The sequence below is a fragment of the Erithacus rubecula genome (genome assembly GCF_903797595.1).
Source record: "Erithacus rubecula genome assembly, chromosome: 2".
NCBI classification, from domain to species: domain Eukaryota; kingdom Metazoa; phylum Chordata; class Aves; order Passeriformes; family Muscicapidae; genus Erithacus; species Erithacus rubecula.
In genome coordinates this window covers 103223995-103237933 of record NC_136685.1, presented here as the reverse complement: position 1 = coordinate 103237933, position 13939 = coordinate 103223995, and the positions used below count along the sequence as shown (strand labels likewise).

At 37.8% G+C, this 13939-nt stretch overlaps 1 protein-coding gene across 3 annotated transcripts in view; it reads right to left on the bottom strand.

Moving 5' to 3' along the window:
- TASP1 (taspase 1) overlaps window positions 1-13939 on the bottom strand; it is a 76805-nt gene that overhangs the window by 62762 nt on the left and 104 nt on the right. For all 3 annotated transcript variants that reach the window (XM_079332048.1, XM_079332049.1, XM_079332050.1), the window contains exons 2-5: window positions 11177-11394; window positions 9448-9515; window positions 7888-7956; window positions 281-401 (exon numbers count right to left, since the gene is read on the bottom strand). In XM_079332048.1, coding sequence (XP_079188174.1) covers window positions 281-401; window positions 7888-7956; window positions 9448-9515; window positions 11177-11321 — 403 coding nt within the window. In that variant the 5' untranslated portion in view covers window positions 11322-11394. The remainder of the gene's footprint in view (window positions 1-280; window positions 402-7887; window positions 7957-9447; window positions 9516-11176; window positions 11395-13939) is intronic.

Genomic DNA, 13939 nt, shown 5'->3' with positions numbered 1-13939 from the left:
CCTCGAACTCATATAAGCAAACCGAGTCCCACTATGAATACTGTGTGATATCACACAATTGTGCTATGTCAATGCATTATCAGTGAACTAATAAGACAACATGTTACACAAAGAAATTAACACAAACCAGCATTCAGGGAGCAAGAATGCCTCCTTTTTTAATTTATTCAAATACAGCAGAATTTACAATTCGTCCCCCTTCAAAACACTAACAAAAAACCCCCAAACTGATCTTAGCACTTGAATCAGTAGTTAGCTTTATAATACATAATTAACATACCACTCAGTGCTCCAACTGCTCCAAAATTCAATGACTTTCCATCCATAATACTGGCATCACATTCTATCTCACCCAGAAGGTTTAGGTTAGAGCCCAATCCTGCATTTGTAAAAGGAGAATCCTAAAAATAAGAATAAAATACGGTAAGGCCACATGCATAACAGACTAGATCAAAACCTCTGTATAACTGATGATACTGACCTTGGTGCAGTGCATTTTCTTACTTTAGTAGTTTAATCTTCCACAACAAAAACAAGAGCAACTTGAACAGAGTACCTAAAATTACTACAATGGACAGCTTTCACCTCTGTAGGGTGTGATAACTCAAATATAATAATGCACTAATACAAAAACCAATCACCTAACAATTTAAGAGGATCATTTCTATGCAAGCAAAAGCCTCAAAATATGAGTGGAAATCTGTCCCTCCCCCAAAGTACACACTTGGCTTGGTCCTTAACCCATCAAGTAATATTTAAGTAACATGATTAATCACTGCACAGACTAGCCTACATTTGAAACTCTCAAGTATGACACTAAAGCAAAATAGATCTGTCTTTTCCTGAACATTCTAAATCCATGACTGCAGCACCACATGCAGAAATGAAGAATTGGCATCACTAAAAATGCAGTTTGTAAAATTCCTGTTTGACCATTAGCACAAAGGACTGTGGTCTGGAAGCTTCTTGACTAAAAACCAATACTTATTTCATAGAAACTATGGAAGAACATTTCAACAACATCATAAACCTCACTCTTTTTGCTAATACCTTCTGTGGTTTTTAACAAACCCAAGTTGTCAAAAAGAGTAAGCTCTGCATGCTAGAACTAAAACCCATTTTTGCCCTTCCATTTCATCAGAGCATCCCTATGATTTTAAAACCACAAAACCTCAAAGTAGCACAGTTCAGCAGTCTCACTGCCAGCTCAACACAATCCCCTCTTCTAGATGCAAGGAATATAGGACAAAGAGAGGTAATAGCTAAATCCAATTTCATAGAGATGCTGCATGCTTTCAGAGTTTCCTGTGTTTAAATTACAACAGTGTTAACAACCTGATGTGACAAAGAACAATGTCTAGAGCAGGTGTGAACATGTACTGCAGAACGGCATCTCATTTCACTGGTGAATAATAAAAGCTGAATCAGGAAACAAGTTAGTGGAAACAGCTCAAAGTTCCTTATTGCATTGAAAATGAACAGGATGGGTTTTGAATGCACTAATTTGCAATGAATTCAAAGAAATAAGAGGTGAGCACACAGAAATGAAAAATCTGATGTCAGCCCTTATTAACTTGCAAATGAGCAAGCAGTGAGTAAATTCAAAATATGTTTTGTAAGATGTTGATTCAAATTTACAGAGACATGTAAAGAGTTCTCAGCGACTGAGTCACCAAAACACTATCTTTTCTGAAGAATCATGAATACAAAATCCCTGACATATATAATTATGAAACTGGGCTTCATTTTCTGCTTTTTCCTTTTGAAACAGCACAAGGTTTTATCCTATTTTATTCCACACCACAACACTTCTTCCAATTCACTGTGTATATTCATTTTGTTGTTCATTTTGACAGCTAAGCCTCACAGCAAATGGGTAAATTTGAAAAGATTTTAGGATGATGAAACATTTACAGTTTAGAGTGCACAAATAATTTTCTGTAGAAAGGGGATGGATGGGGGAAAATATGTTTAGAAACAGATGATGGCCCTGAAAAGGCAGAAGACTCAGAGTAGCCACTGGCTTAACTGGCTTCATTGCCCCCTAGGTCCTGCAAATATGAAGAAAATTAAGTCAGTGAAGTTTAGGAAAAAAGGGAGCAGAGATTTGGTGGAAGGAATTGAAAATGGTGAAAGGTACTTGGAAGACAAAGCAAAACCAGGAATGCTTAGGATAAACAGTGTTTGCTCCTAGTGCTGTCCAAGTCCTCTGCCCCTGGGTAATCAGAGTGCAAAGACCTGTGAGTTTGGAGGCAAATCTCTAATATTCTGCTCCAAACACATTCACTCAGTGCATTATACTCAAAAGAATTAGCAAAGAGGAAAAATGCTGTGCTCCACAGATTTGTTGCTATCACAAAGCAGAGACAGCTGTCATCTTAAGAGTAGGTGTTATGGGCAAATAAAGGGAAAAAGAAGGACACAGCAGAAAAGAAGTCCTGGTAACACTGCACAGAATCCCCCTGCAATCTGGTAAAGGGTATAATCAAAAGAGTGCAAGGAAAAATACAGGATACAGAGTTCACTTTATTTCTAAGGATCTGTATGTGCCACATGCTTTGGCACAGCACCTTCACTGGCTCAACCTCAAGGATGCACCAAGAGATAGGTTACTCAGAGGATCCAAAGACAAAGGGAACATCACCTATTTCTCCCTACAAAATATTCATCAGAATGCTACAGAATTTTTTATAAATAAGAACTGCACCAAATTGCTAATGTCTCCTTGGTGGGTTAATTCTCATATTAGGACTCAAAAGGAATCTTACCAGTAACAACACGAGTAACTCCTCAGTAAAAAGAAATAAAGATCAAATTCCAAACATCTGTTCAAAATTTCTGTGGAGTTTCAATTAGCTTTAGAATCAGATTGTATACAATTAAGAAAACAGTCTCAGAATTCCTAAGAGGAAGATGGTTTAACTTCACACATCTGAAAGGCAATCTGAAAACATCTTTACAGAAACTGGGTGTGAACTCATGGAATTTTTGATATCTGTGAGTGTCTCTGAGGTGAGATAAAAGCCTTTGAAATAAGGTAGGGGAAAACCTTTATTTAAAAAATGGAAACAAGACATTCACACCTACTTCTGTGAATAAGCAAAGACATGAAATACACCACACAAATACAATCTTTTTGAAAACATGAATCTCTGCAAAGTCCGACCAAAAGATTTCAAGAGTTAAGTGGAGGAATATAACATATGAAAATTAAGGTGTATTTTGAAATTAAAATTCAAAACTTTCAAGGAATGCAGAAACTTTTAAACAGAAGCATGAATGCATTTAAGGGGGGAAGAAACAAACTGACCTAAGTGAAAGTCTCTTCATACTCCCAGACAGAAGAATGCAGCACTGCAAGACCTGACTACCATAAAATGGGAAGAACCCAACTGAAGCATGTGTCCAGGAAAAGGGAGAACAGGAAAAGAGAAAAAGATATCTTCAGGAACATACTTCTATTTTAAATCAGCCTTTGTGTTTCTAAGTAAACTGAAAAAGACAAGTAAGCAAACCAAGTCTGAGCTTTCCATGTTAACAAGCCTTGCTACCATAGAACAGTAAGTAAAATGAGAAAAAAAACAAATGGCTATTCAAAGCATTTTAACAAAATGTAAATCTTCGATTATGTGAAATATACTAAACTTCCTAGCAATTACTCCACAAACTATCTCTAACTTATCATGTAAACCTGTAGCAAAGGAGGTAAGAGAAAGCTTTAAAACATGAAATCAGAGTCTTGTTTTCCCAAGTTACCCATCTTACAAAAACTCTCAAGCTTCTGAGGGTATCATTTTTATTTTTAGAACCCTTTTTACTTCAAAATGTATTTAGAGATATTCTGGCAGCAAACACAGGCATTTTGAAATTTCTAGCTGTGGTCAAAGTTGGAATGTTTGAAAGTGTTACCCAGCTCTGTAACACATCTAGGCAAATAGTTAAAATGCTCAGTTTTCAATGAACACGAAAGAACATTCCATCCATTTTTGACACTGTTTTGGCCAAGGCTTATTTGTAACTTCTTTCCACATACTGCAATTTTAAAAGTTATTTTTCTGTTAAAATTTCATGATAATCAATACTCTACAAGGATGAGTCACACCACTTTCAATTATATGAACAAAAATGTTTTTAGACAACAATTTTGTCACAAATTACTGTTGGCCACTCTGCAGCAAAACATCATAGTACTGCTTTTAACTAGAATTAGCAACTCCCATTGAACCTCATCTATGGTGACTGCCTTAATTCAACAAGGATGCTTCTGCTTGAAAGAGAAATCTTCAGGACTAAGACTGTATATTCAAAAGTCTTAATTACAAGGAAGACAAAAAAAACAGAGGAAAAAAAACCAATTCATCATGAAAAAGGTTCTTTCACTACAAAATTTGGCTGACAACCACACTGCTTGAGAATAAAAATGGGTCCAAAACATTATTTGCATTGATCCACAACAACAACATGCAAAATAAACTGAGCCATTTCAGTAGCAAGGAGATTGGAACCCAAAAAATGACATCTGCTTCCCTATCAATCATATTAACTCACAATTTAAATAATGTTCATAAAGCATGTTCTGCTAAAGTCAGATAAAGAAACAAGTAATCTACATATATATGAACAAAGGATTACACTAAACTTAGAAACTATTTGAAATCTTCATCATTCTTTACAATCACTGTATGTTCCTATCTCTAGTACCTGATCAGTAGACTCCATTAAGTCCTCTATAGTCAAAGAAAAGCTTGAAATTGTATAATTTTCTCACAGCCAGACATAAATGTAAATCAACACATGGTTTTGCTGAAAACAGCACATGTTAAGTGGGTTGTATGGGGTCTCCTCCCTCCCACAAAAAAACCTGTTCAATAATTTCATTGTTTGAAGAAGAATCCAGGCATCATACAGCAGCTGATAGCAAGAGTACAAAAATTAACAGTACTGCAATAATGTCTTTGCAGAAATAAACAGAGTAAATAATGAGTCTTATGAAATACCTTGTCAAGATCACTTTATTACCAAAGGCTGACAGAGGAAGCACTGTTTGTTTCTCTGCAATGCCAGAGTACTCTAATCAGAAAACATACCTGCCTTAATGACCTTATCAAATACAGCTGATGCTTATGAAGACCAGCACAGTTGTTTTAACAATATTCTGTGTCATCTTGTTCTTTTGCAAAAGAAATCCACCTTTTCCTCTAATTAACTCTTAGCATTATTATCGTATTCACAGAACACCATTTCACTTGAGAGTTGCACAGTCCAACAAAGAAAGGCTGTTCTTTCTGCACTTAGAGCCTGAAAAAATAAAACACAGCATACCACGAGCAAACTGTCAGCTTGCTCATAAAAGATCAAGAGCAACTCTTGTGCCTCAATAAGTCTTTGAAGTGATGCCTTTTGGACGAGCTGTAATCCTGTGTAAGAGGAGTTCTGAAATTGAGCGGAACTGAGGAAAAAAAATTCATATTCCGTGAGATTTCCACAAAAAGATATTTGTGCCTTGCAAAGAGTACAAATGTTTGGAATACAACATTAGAAGTCTGAGAGAACTGTAGAAGTGATTAAATATATCTCAAACCCATAGCAGTGTGTCCTACAGAAACCAAAATATCAAGAAATTACAGTCAGTATACTTTACAATGAAATCTGCTATCATTTAATACAGATCAACTTTTGTTGTTCTACATCTTGGTCTGTGTTATAGGGAAACAAGAAAACAAACAGTTCCACACAGATTTTTGTTATGTATTTGCCAACTTCAAATGCTAAATCACATTATGTTTATGCTAAAGCATAAACTAAAGGGAATGACAGCTCACTAGAGAGATCATCAACACAAATCTATATTTTTATTCATAAAATCTCGCAATTAATGAGAAAAACTATTCTGATTTCTTTGTTGACTTCCCACCTGCAGTTTGCTTTCCACACAGCAAAAGAAAAACCACCAGTGCTAAACCAGAAGATGCAGCTCCAGAAATGACAGAGTTTTCTGGAGGTGGTGTTCAGAATAAGGTATGAGTAGATACAAAACCTTCCATTTTGGAAGCTGCAGTCTAACACTTGGGAGTTTCAGATCCAAAAAACTGCCACTACAAACCACTCTCTGGTTTGGGTACAAATTTGACTTTTCCTCTATAGTAACTGCATAACTAACTACTTTAATCTACAAGAAGCCCAAATCCCAAACCCAGTACTCCCTATTCCAGTAACAGACAGAACCTTCAATTAAGAGATTATATAAATCACTCAATGAGTAAATGAAAGCAAATAATTACATTAATGACTGCAGTACAACCTGAACAAAGTAACACTTAATCTTAAAATCAGAGAAAAGTTTTGTGCAACAGAAAACATAAACATACTACCTAAGGCAATGGCAGAACCAGAAAGTGGAATGATGGCAGGTATCAGCACAGCAGTAGCAAGACAGATAAGGAGAAAAAGGTTTCTGACTGGAATAATTGGAAAAAACTTTTTCATTTTATCTTAAGGCCATAACTACTTCTACAGAAGCTACTTCAGAGCATTTAAATCTACTAAAGTAGAAGTCTCTTGGGGATAACAAAAACATTAAATATTTACCCCAGACACAACTGCAAAGAGATCTATAACTATTGGGTTAAGCTTCTCAAAATATGTTTTCCTCTGTAGCTCAGGAACACGATAAAAATCACAACCCCAAGTAGATTTTTATTTTTGTTTTCCACTGAGGAAGGAGCTGACACACAAACCAGTCTAGTGGAGTGAGAGCAGCCTGAGTGAGCTTAGGGAAGTGTACTGTAAATAACTCAACTGGAGAGATACCCGCTGCTTTCTGCGAGCGACACTCTAATGTGTGAGATAAGACATGAAAGCATATTTGACTGGCTCAGGGAGACCCACAGGAGTGCTAAAAGCCAAGGCACTTGCCAAGTTCACAGTGTGACTGCAGCCTTGGCTCCCAGTCAGCATGTCTAACACACACTCAAGTCTGCACCTACTGCCTGCCTTACACCAACCCCACCGAGTACATTAATGAACACTTTCCCAGCATCTGGGTAAGCAAATCCACTGCTAATCCTCTTGGAATACTACCATAAATTCCAAGTGCAGGAAATTATTTTTACAGCACAACTCTTACCTTGCCTTCCTTTTTTTTTTTTTTAACTAATAAAGTTGGAGAGGAAGAAGCAATTACTACTGACAGGAGAAGAAGAATACCTGTTTCCATCATTACTGTCAAGAGGGATTAGTGGATCTGGGAAAATGACCAAACTGCCTCATTTACCTCCCAGAAGTGTTTAGCTTTACTCACTCCTACATTATTTCATGGGAACCTGCACTGAAGGCAGATGCTATAAAAATCTCATCACTCCAAAAAGACACTTCCAAAAACCTCACCAGCAGCTGCTCATCAAGATGTTCTATCTTAATTAACAAGGCTTGTTTTGAAATAAAAGCATTACTTGCCCTATTCCTCTGCACATATTTTTTCATAATAATCAGAACCAGTAAGATAATTTTCCCCTCTTTAAGAAGCAGAGCCAGAACAATCTGTAGCTCAGCTAGTCCTAAGTTTCTTACAAAGCAAGAAAGTTCTTCACTAAGTGTTCAGTAAGTTTTTAATCACTGCATTTATTCTTAAAGGGTAAAGACTATTTGATAAAGTATACTTAAGATGACAACCAAATTGCACCAACTGGAAAAACCTCTGTCTTATTAAGTTTTCATTTTTATAAAGTACTTTAACACATTTACACCAAAATACGGTGGAAAAGGAAAAGATAAAATTAGTGTAGCACAAAACCAAAAATCCACAGAATTTCCCATTTAATACCCCCCTACAGAAAAGTTTGGCAAGATTTACTCAAGAGACACATTTACTGCAAATCAGACTCATACCTCTAATTCTATAAGTGCTGCAGTCACTGCATCTGTTGCAAGAGCACCAGCCTGTAGCTTTTCAATTGCCTGTAAAACAGAAGTTTTATTGGATGATTAGGAAATTTTATTATTCTGTGACTGAGCCCTACATTTTTCTAGTCCTGTATAAAATAAAACCTTCACCAAATTAGTTTAAAATATAAGAGGGTGTAAGAACAAGAGGCACTGGAAAAAGTCAGTATGAACCATGTGAGGGCAGATGTGAAGGTGTGATTTTTACTACTATGACATTGTTGACACTGCAACTAGTAGCAGATTTCTGTATAGTCCAATTTATATCAAAATAATTTCTTATACATGATGTCCTCAAACTCCAAATTCTTCAGTCAAGAAGGATCAACTTTCCCTCCAAGATTCAAGAAAAATTTCTAGCACCACATATAACAATCACCATAAAATTGAAGAGAATTTCACAACCTCATCTAAAAGCCAACACAAATCAAGTAAGATAATATTACGTCCAAATTATATACACACAACAATGAACTTGTAGAGCCTAACAGTATTTATCTGGTCCATACTGAACAAGACCTTAGAGCCAAGCTTTCTCAGGGAACCTCAGAAAAACAACTCTGGCTGCAAGACAAACCTGAAATCGTTTGTTCTTCACTGAAGTTATTGATGTTGGCTACTCAGCTCAAGAGTAGCTAGACAGCATCTCAAATTGGACTTGAATTCAACAGCAGACCTCACATAACTACCTGGAAAATGTCTTTCACCAAGGCTAATAAAGTCAGTGTTAAATTTAGATGATTTGTGAGCCTCTCATTACAAAATTAGATTGGTATTAGGATTGAGCAACAAACTGTAACACAAAGTGATAATTATCAGAGACCAACTCCGAGACTCTTCCAAAAGTCCTGCCAAGCTCCCAAGCTCCTTCTCCCTGGAGAAAGCAAAAGACATTAAAAATTTTAAGGAGAGGTCTTCCAGCTATTCATTTAATACTTAAAAGACAGGACTTGCCAGTTCCAAAGTAAAGTTCTTGGAAGAGATGAAAACATATTAATTTCAATGGAAATTAAAGTCCTGCCATTCCTCCCTTTCCAACTGGGATTTTTTTTTGTTTTGTTTTTCCTGTTTCTACCTCCCTTCCTATTAAGAGGGTAAGAGCTATCAAGAAGAAGATAATTCTAAAAACTCCCACGTTCACAGAACAACTTGGATGCTAGAGTTTAAATAAACTCCAAAGAGTGGACGTGGAAGAAATCAAAATACAGACACCATATATAGCTCCAGAAACCCCAGAGAAGTGCAGGAAGCTGTAGGAATACTCCTTGCAGGTACCACTGTGACCTTCTCTTGCCCTCCCACTGTTACTTTGGTGTCTACTATCTGCCAGCACTGATGAGAATGTTGCTGCACCTCATGGTCATGCACATCCTGTCTCTGGATCATGGTAACTGTTTCTGCTCTGTTCTCCCTCATTTCCCCTTTATAAGCACACACAACCCAAGCAGCTAAGTCCAGATATTCCTTGTGCACCCAGCACAGGACAGTGGAGCTGGTGACAGATACCTTCTGGCAGGCTCTTTTGCACACATGCTTGTACTCTTTAGCTTTGGATTCGGAATGATAACCTGCACCTGCAATTGAAGCAAAAGGAAAATATATTATAGTACCTGGCAAATTACAGCCTGTAGCTCCCATAAACTCAAGACACAGGCAGACACAGCATTCCTTATTCTGGATTACATTGGCATTTCCTTTTTTTCTCAATGATTGACAACTTTATGCACTCCAACACAGAATCAAACACACTCAGTAAAATATAGGATACAGGTCATATATCCAGAAGCATGCAGGTAAAAATATCAGCATCAATCTCTTCCTATAAAAGTGTTCCACAACATTCCAGTTTCACTCATTCTTGGAACATTTCCAGCATAGCTTTTTTCTTTACTGTCCATTACTGAGCAAAACCCTCAGTTTTAGGTCAAACTCCGATTTTCTTTTTACCACAATTACCATTCTGCTCATCTTCTCATGCTTATGATACATTTTTAGAGCTTGTTACTCCTGATTTAGAACAAAGAGTTCATTGAAATTAAGCTCAGACACATCTTTCACCTTTTTCTTATTTTCAGCCTTTATGTCTATGTGGCTGTATTGAAACATTCTGCCCTATTTTGAAGCCATTGCCCCTATTTTCATACCTGAAAAATTTATGAATGCCACCATTCCAAATGCAGCATCAGAAAAACAAGACTGCCACATTTGTATTTAAAATCAACTTGTGCTTTACCAGGTTTTGCACCTAAAAATATGCTTGCATTTATATCAACTTGCCTTTGCTCAACTTTAGAAATATTAGTTTTAAGAAACCCTAATAAAATAAGCTTTAACACTAATATCAAAAGTGACTGAGTAAAGGACATTACATTGAGCAATTTCATTTGCCCTTAAAATAGAATAGCAGGGTAATCAAACATCAATCCAGAATAAATAACTTGAGGTCTGGGGTTATTTTTTTTTAACCTTAATGAATTTATAATGCAAGTAACATGTTGGCTTTTTAAATATTTTAGGCATGATCAGGTCACTTTCCTTTATTTCACCTCATGTACTCACAGAGATGCTCAAAACAAATACACACCCAGATATAAGCATTGTTAAGTTCATGACTAATAGAGAAGAATTTATGAGCATGACACACATAACACATAATTTTGGTATCAGATCTGAGTAGAGGAGCCCTTCATTACATGTGGAAAGAATAAACAGTAACTCACTTAAACATGAACAAGATCAAAAGAATAGACTTGGAAGAAAAATGTCAGAAGGGTAGAAAGAGGTCTGCAACAAACAGCCCAAGGAGATTTTAGAAGGTTTTAGCTGGACTGTCCTCATGGATTAGCTACACAAGAAACCATTAGAAATTAAACTACTGTATTTGATCCTTCCATTGATAAAAAACAAGACTGAAATATCTCCTTCATTTTGTAGGTTTGCCAAGTTAGCAGAATATGGCATTTTATCATCATTTAAATTTAGGGGTTTACTTTGTCAAGGAGAATAAAACACCATCCAGAACACCCAAATAGCTACATTTTGATTAACAGTTGCTAGTGCAACTTCCAAACAAACTCCCCATTCTGAAACTTGTACACAGAGTTAACATCACTTTATTAGCACACTAGTAGTCCAAAGCCACTATAAATTTTTTTAATGAAATATTTGTTGCTATCTAATTTGATATCAAAATAGGCATCATTTCCATTCTAGCTGTTCTGATTCCACATCTTACCTGCATGGACAAGCACAAATCCCACTCGTTTCCCTCTTTGGGTTTGCTTTGTTTCGGGCTCTTTGACCACCACTTTTACAGCTGTAACCTGAGATGATTTGGAAGGTAACACTTCTACTGAACTTATCCCCTTCTCCATGATCATACATTAGGATCACCATCTTCTACTGGGAAGGAGCACACTTCCATTCAAAAATAAACTCTGAAGAGAAATCATCCTAAAATCAGATCAGATGTATATGTTAGACACTGATTTCAAGAGATGAATTTCACACAAATAAGCTCACAAAGAATTGATGGGAGAGAGGCTCAAACCAAAGGGAACACATCTCTCCAAAGCAGGGCTTCCAAGTTCTGCCTCTTTCCTAGCCAACAGCATTAATGAGACCTAAAATAATCAAAGTTCATGTTGCAAGCTGAAAGCACCTTTTCACTACATAACTTGAACCAAACGATCTTGCCGGACACTGGAAGGAACTGGTGATGTAAGTTTTGCTTTCCATGGCATCCTGTTTTCCAACAACACAACCAATTTACCCACCCATCACATCCAACTAGCACATGAGTAACCCTAAAAGCATCACACCTTTTCCTTTCTTTTGCAGGGAAGATTTGTTTAAGATCCTGTAATTAACTCCTTCTACACTGTTTCATCCCATGTCCTTATAATTCCCTACTAATTTGCAGCAGGAAAATAGAAAAGTATATATATTTTTAATGACAAAGTATTCCTAAACCAAAACCAAGTAAACTTAAAACAGTCAAATAATACTTTTCTGGGTAAGTAGAGGTACCATGATTATTAGTGAACCACAACATGCTTAAGTCAAGCTCAAACAATTTAGTAACTCTATTGGTTTAGATGGTTACCCTTAAGATGTTAAAGAAAATAATATTTATAGAAAGTTAATGGAAATATTGTCAGTATTGTCTAGTACATGGAAAAAAGTAACAATACAGAATGATATATTTATTAGGAGTTGCCAAACAAACTCTTTACTGCTGCTCTTATCCACAGCTTACTACATATTAATCCTGACACAAAATCATTTGTCTAGTTCAGCAGGTATAAGAGAAACAGAGACATTCCACATACTGAATTACTTAAGGAAGTGAAAAAGCACATAGTGTTAATGCAGAAATGGAGAAAAACCTCTGCAATATATTAAGACAGTTTATATATCAGGAACTAGATGAATTTCCAATCCAAACCACTGTCAGACTCTACACCTCTGCATTTAAGTGTAATGTCCATCACTCCTACTGCCTTGAAAAAGACTTTGTAACCCAAGAACACTGGCAGGTGAACAAAAGTGGAAAAATGAGATGTTTAATGCATAAGACTTAAACCACTGACTCTGCAAATACTATATGGCTTACTCCAGCAATTAAATACCACTCCACTTAAATGGCTCAAACTATGCAAATGATGTTTAGCAAGACTCAGCACTGCCACAGAACAAACCAGCTGGTTTACCATAACTATACTTTTGCCAAGAAGTATCAGCACAGCTCTGGAGGAAGTTATTTATTTACCACAATTTCTTTTTAAATGCTAAACATACCTAGTAGTCTTCATACATTTACAGATTTCCTTTTCATAATTAAATATGAACTTGTTATAATTATATATGTCCTGATACAAAAGGAAAGGCCACAACAACACATAGACTCTATGGAGAGAGAGTGTTTATGGACTGCATCCAACTGTAATGGCCACTTGAAAAAACTGTGCTGAAATTAAAGTATTCATCACTGCATTTGCTTCCTTTTTCACCAAATAGTAAAGCAAAAGCAACCACTGAGCCTCTTTGCTGCATCTTGTTACACCCTACAGAAAGTCACTCCTTGAACAAGGGCACAGAACAGACTTCAGTAAAGAGACAGAGGAGCAAGGTATTTAAACTCTCACAGAATGGAATAGTGTGGTGGAAGGAAAAGCAATAATGATGATAAAACGGCTTTTGAAAATTAAGATGGAGATGTCACTTAAAGACTTACTAACAGTGCAGCTGCAGGCTGAAAATCCTAATTAGGCCTTTGGATACAGCTGGGTCTAAGGATGTGTTTATTTCTATAGAGAACATACAGACAACCTATCTCTTTCGTTTGCTCCAGTTTGTAACACTTCCTCCCACACACTCCTTCTCAAACCCCTCCCCTCCCAAACTGTTCTTCAAGTCCTTTCACATGTCATTCACAAACCTGCTCCTTCCAGTTGTTAAGCTCACACTGCACCCAACTTTTTCCCTTTCAAGCCAGTTTTAGGATTTATCAGGACCTCCACCACTCCTTTCATCCCTCCTTGCTACACATTCCCTGCTCTCCATCTGTACAGCGGCAGAAACGCTGGGAGAACACACAACAGCGTGACTGCTGGAGAACAGGAACCGAAACCATTTTCCCACAGCAGCCTGCGGTGCCAAAGTGACTCTGAGTCCCAAAGAGGCAGAGCCAGCACACGCGGGGGCCAGACCGAGGCCAGAGCCGCCCAGGGCGGGCAGAGCCGACACTCCCGCGCCTCCATCCCGCTCCCGCCGCACGGCCCGTGACGTCACGCGGCGCCGCGGTCGCTGACGTCACCCGGGGCAGCCCCCGCCGGCGGACGCGCGGACAGCGCGAGCCCGCGCGCGGCCGCCTCACGGGGCGGCCCGCTGCCGGTCTCTCCCAACCCGCGCAGCCCCGCGGGCAGGACGCGCCGCGCAGGCCGTGCCGCGGGAGGCGGGAGCGGCGGGTCGGGGCAGCCCCGCGGCGGCGCCACAC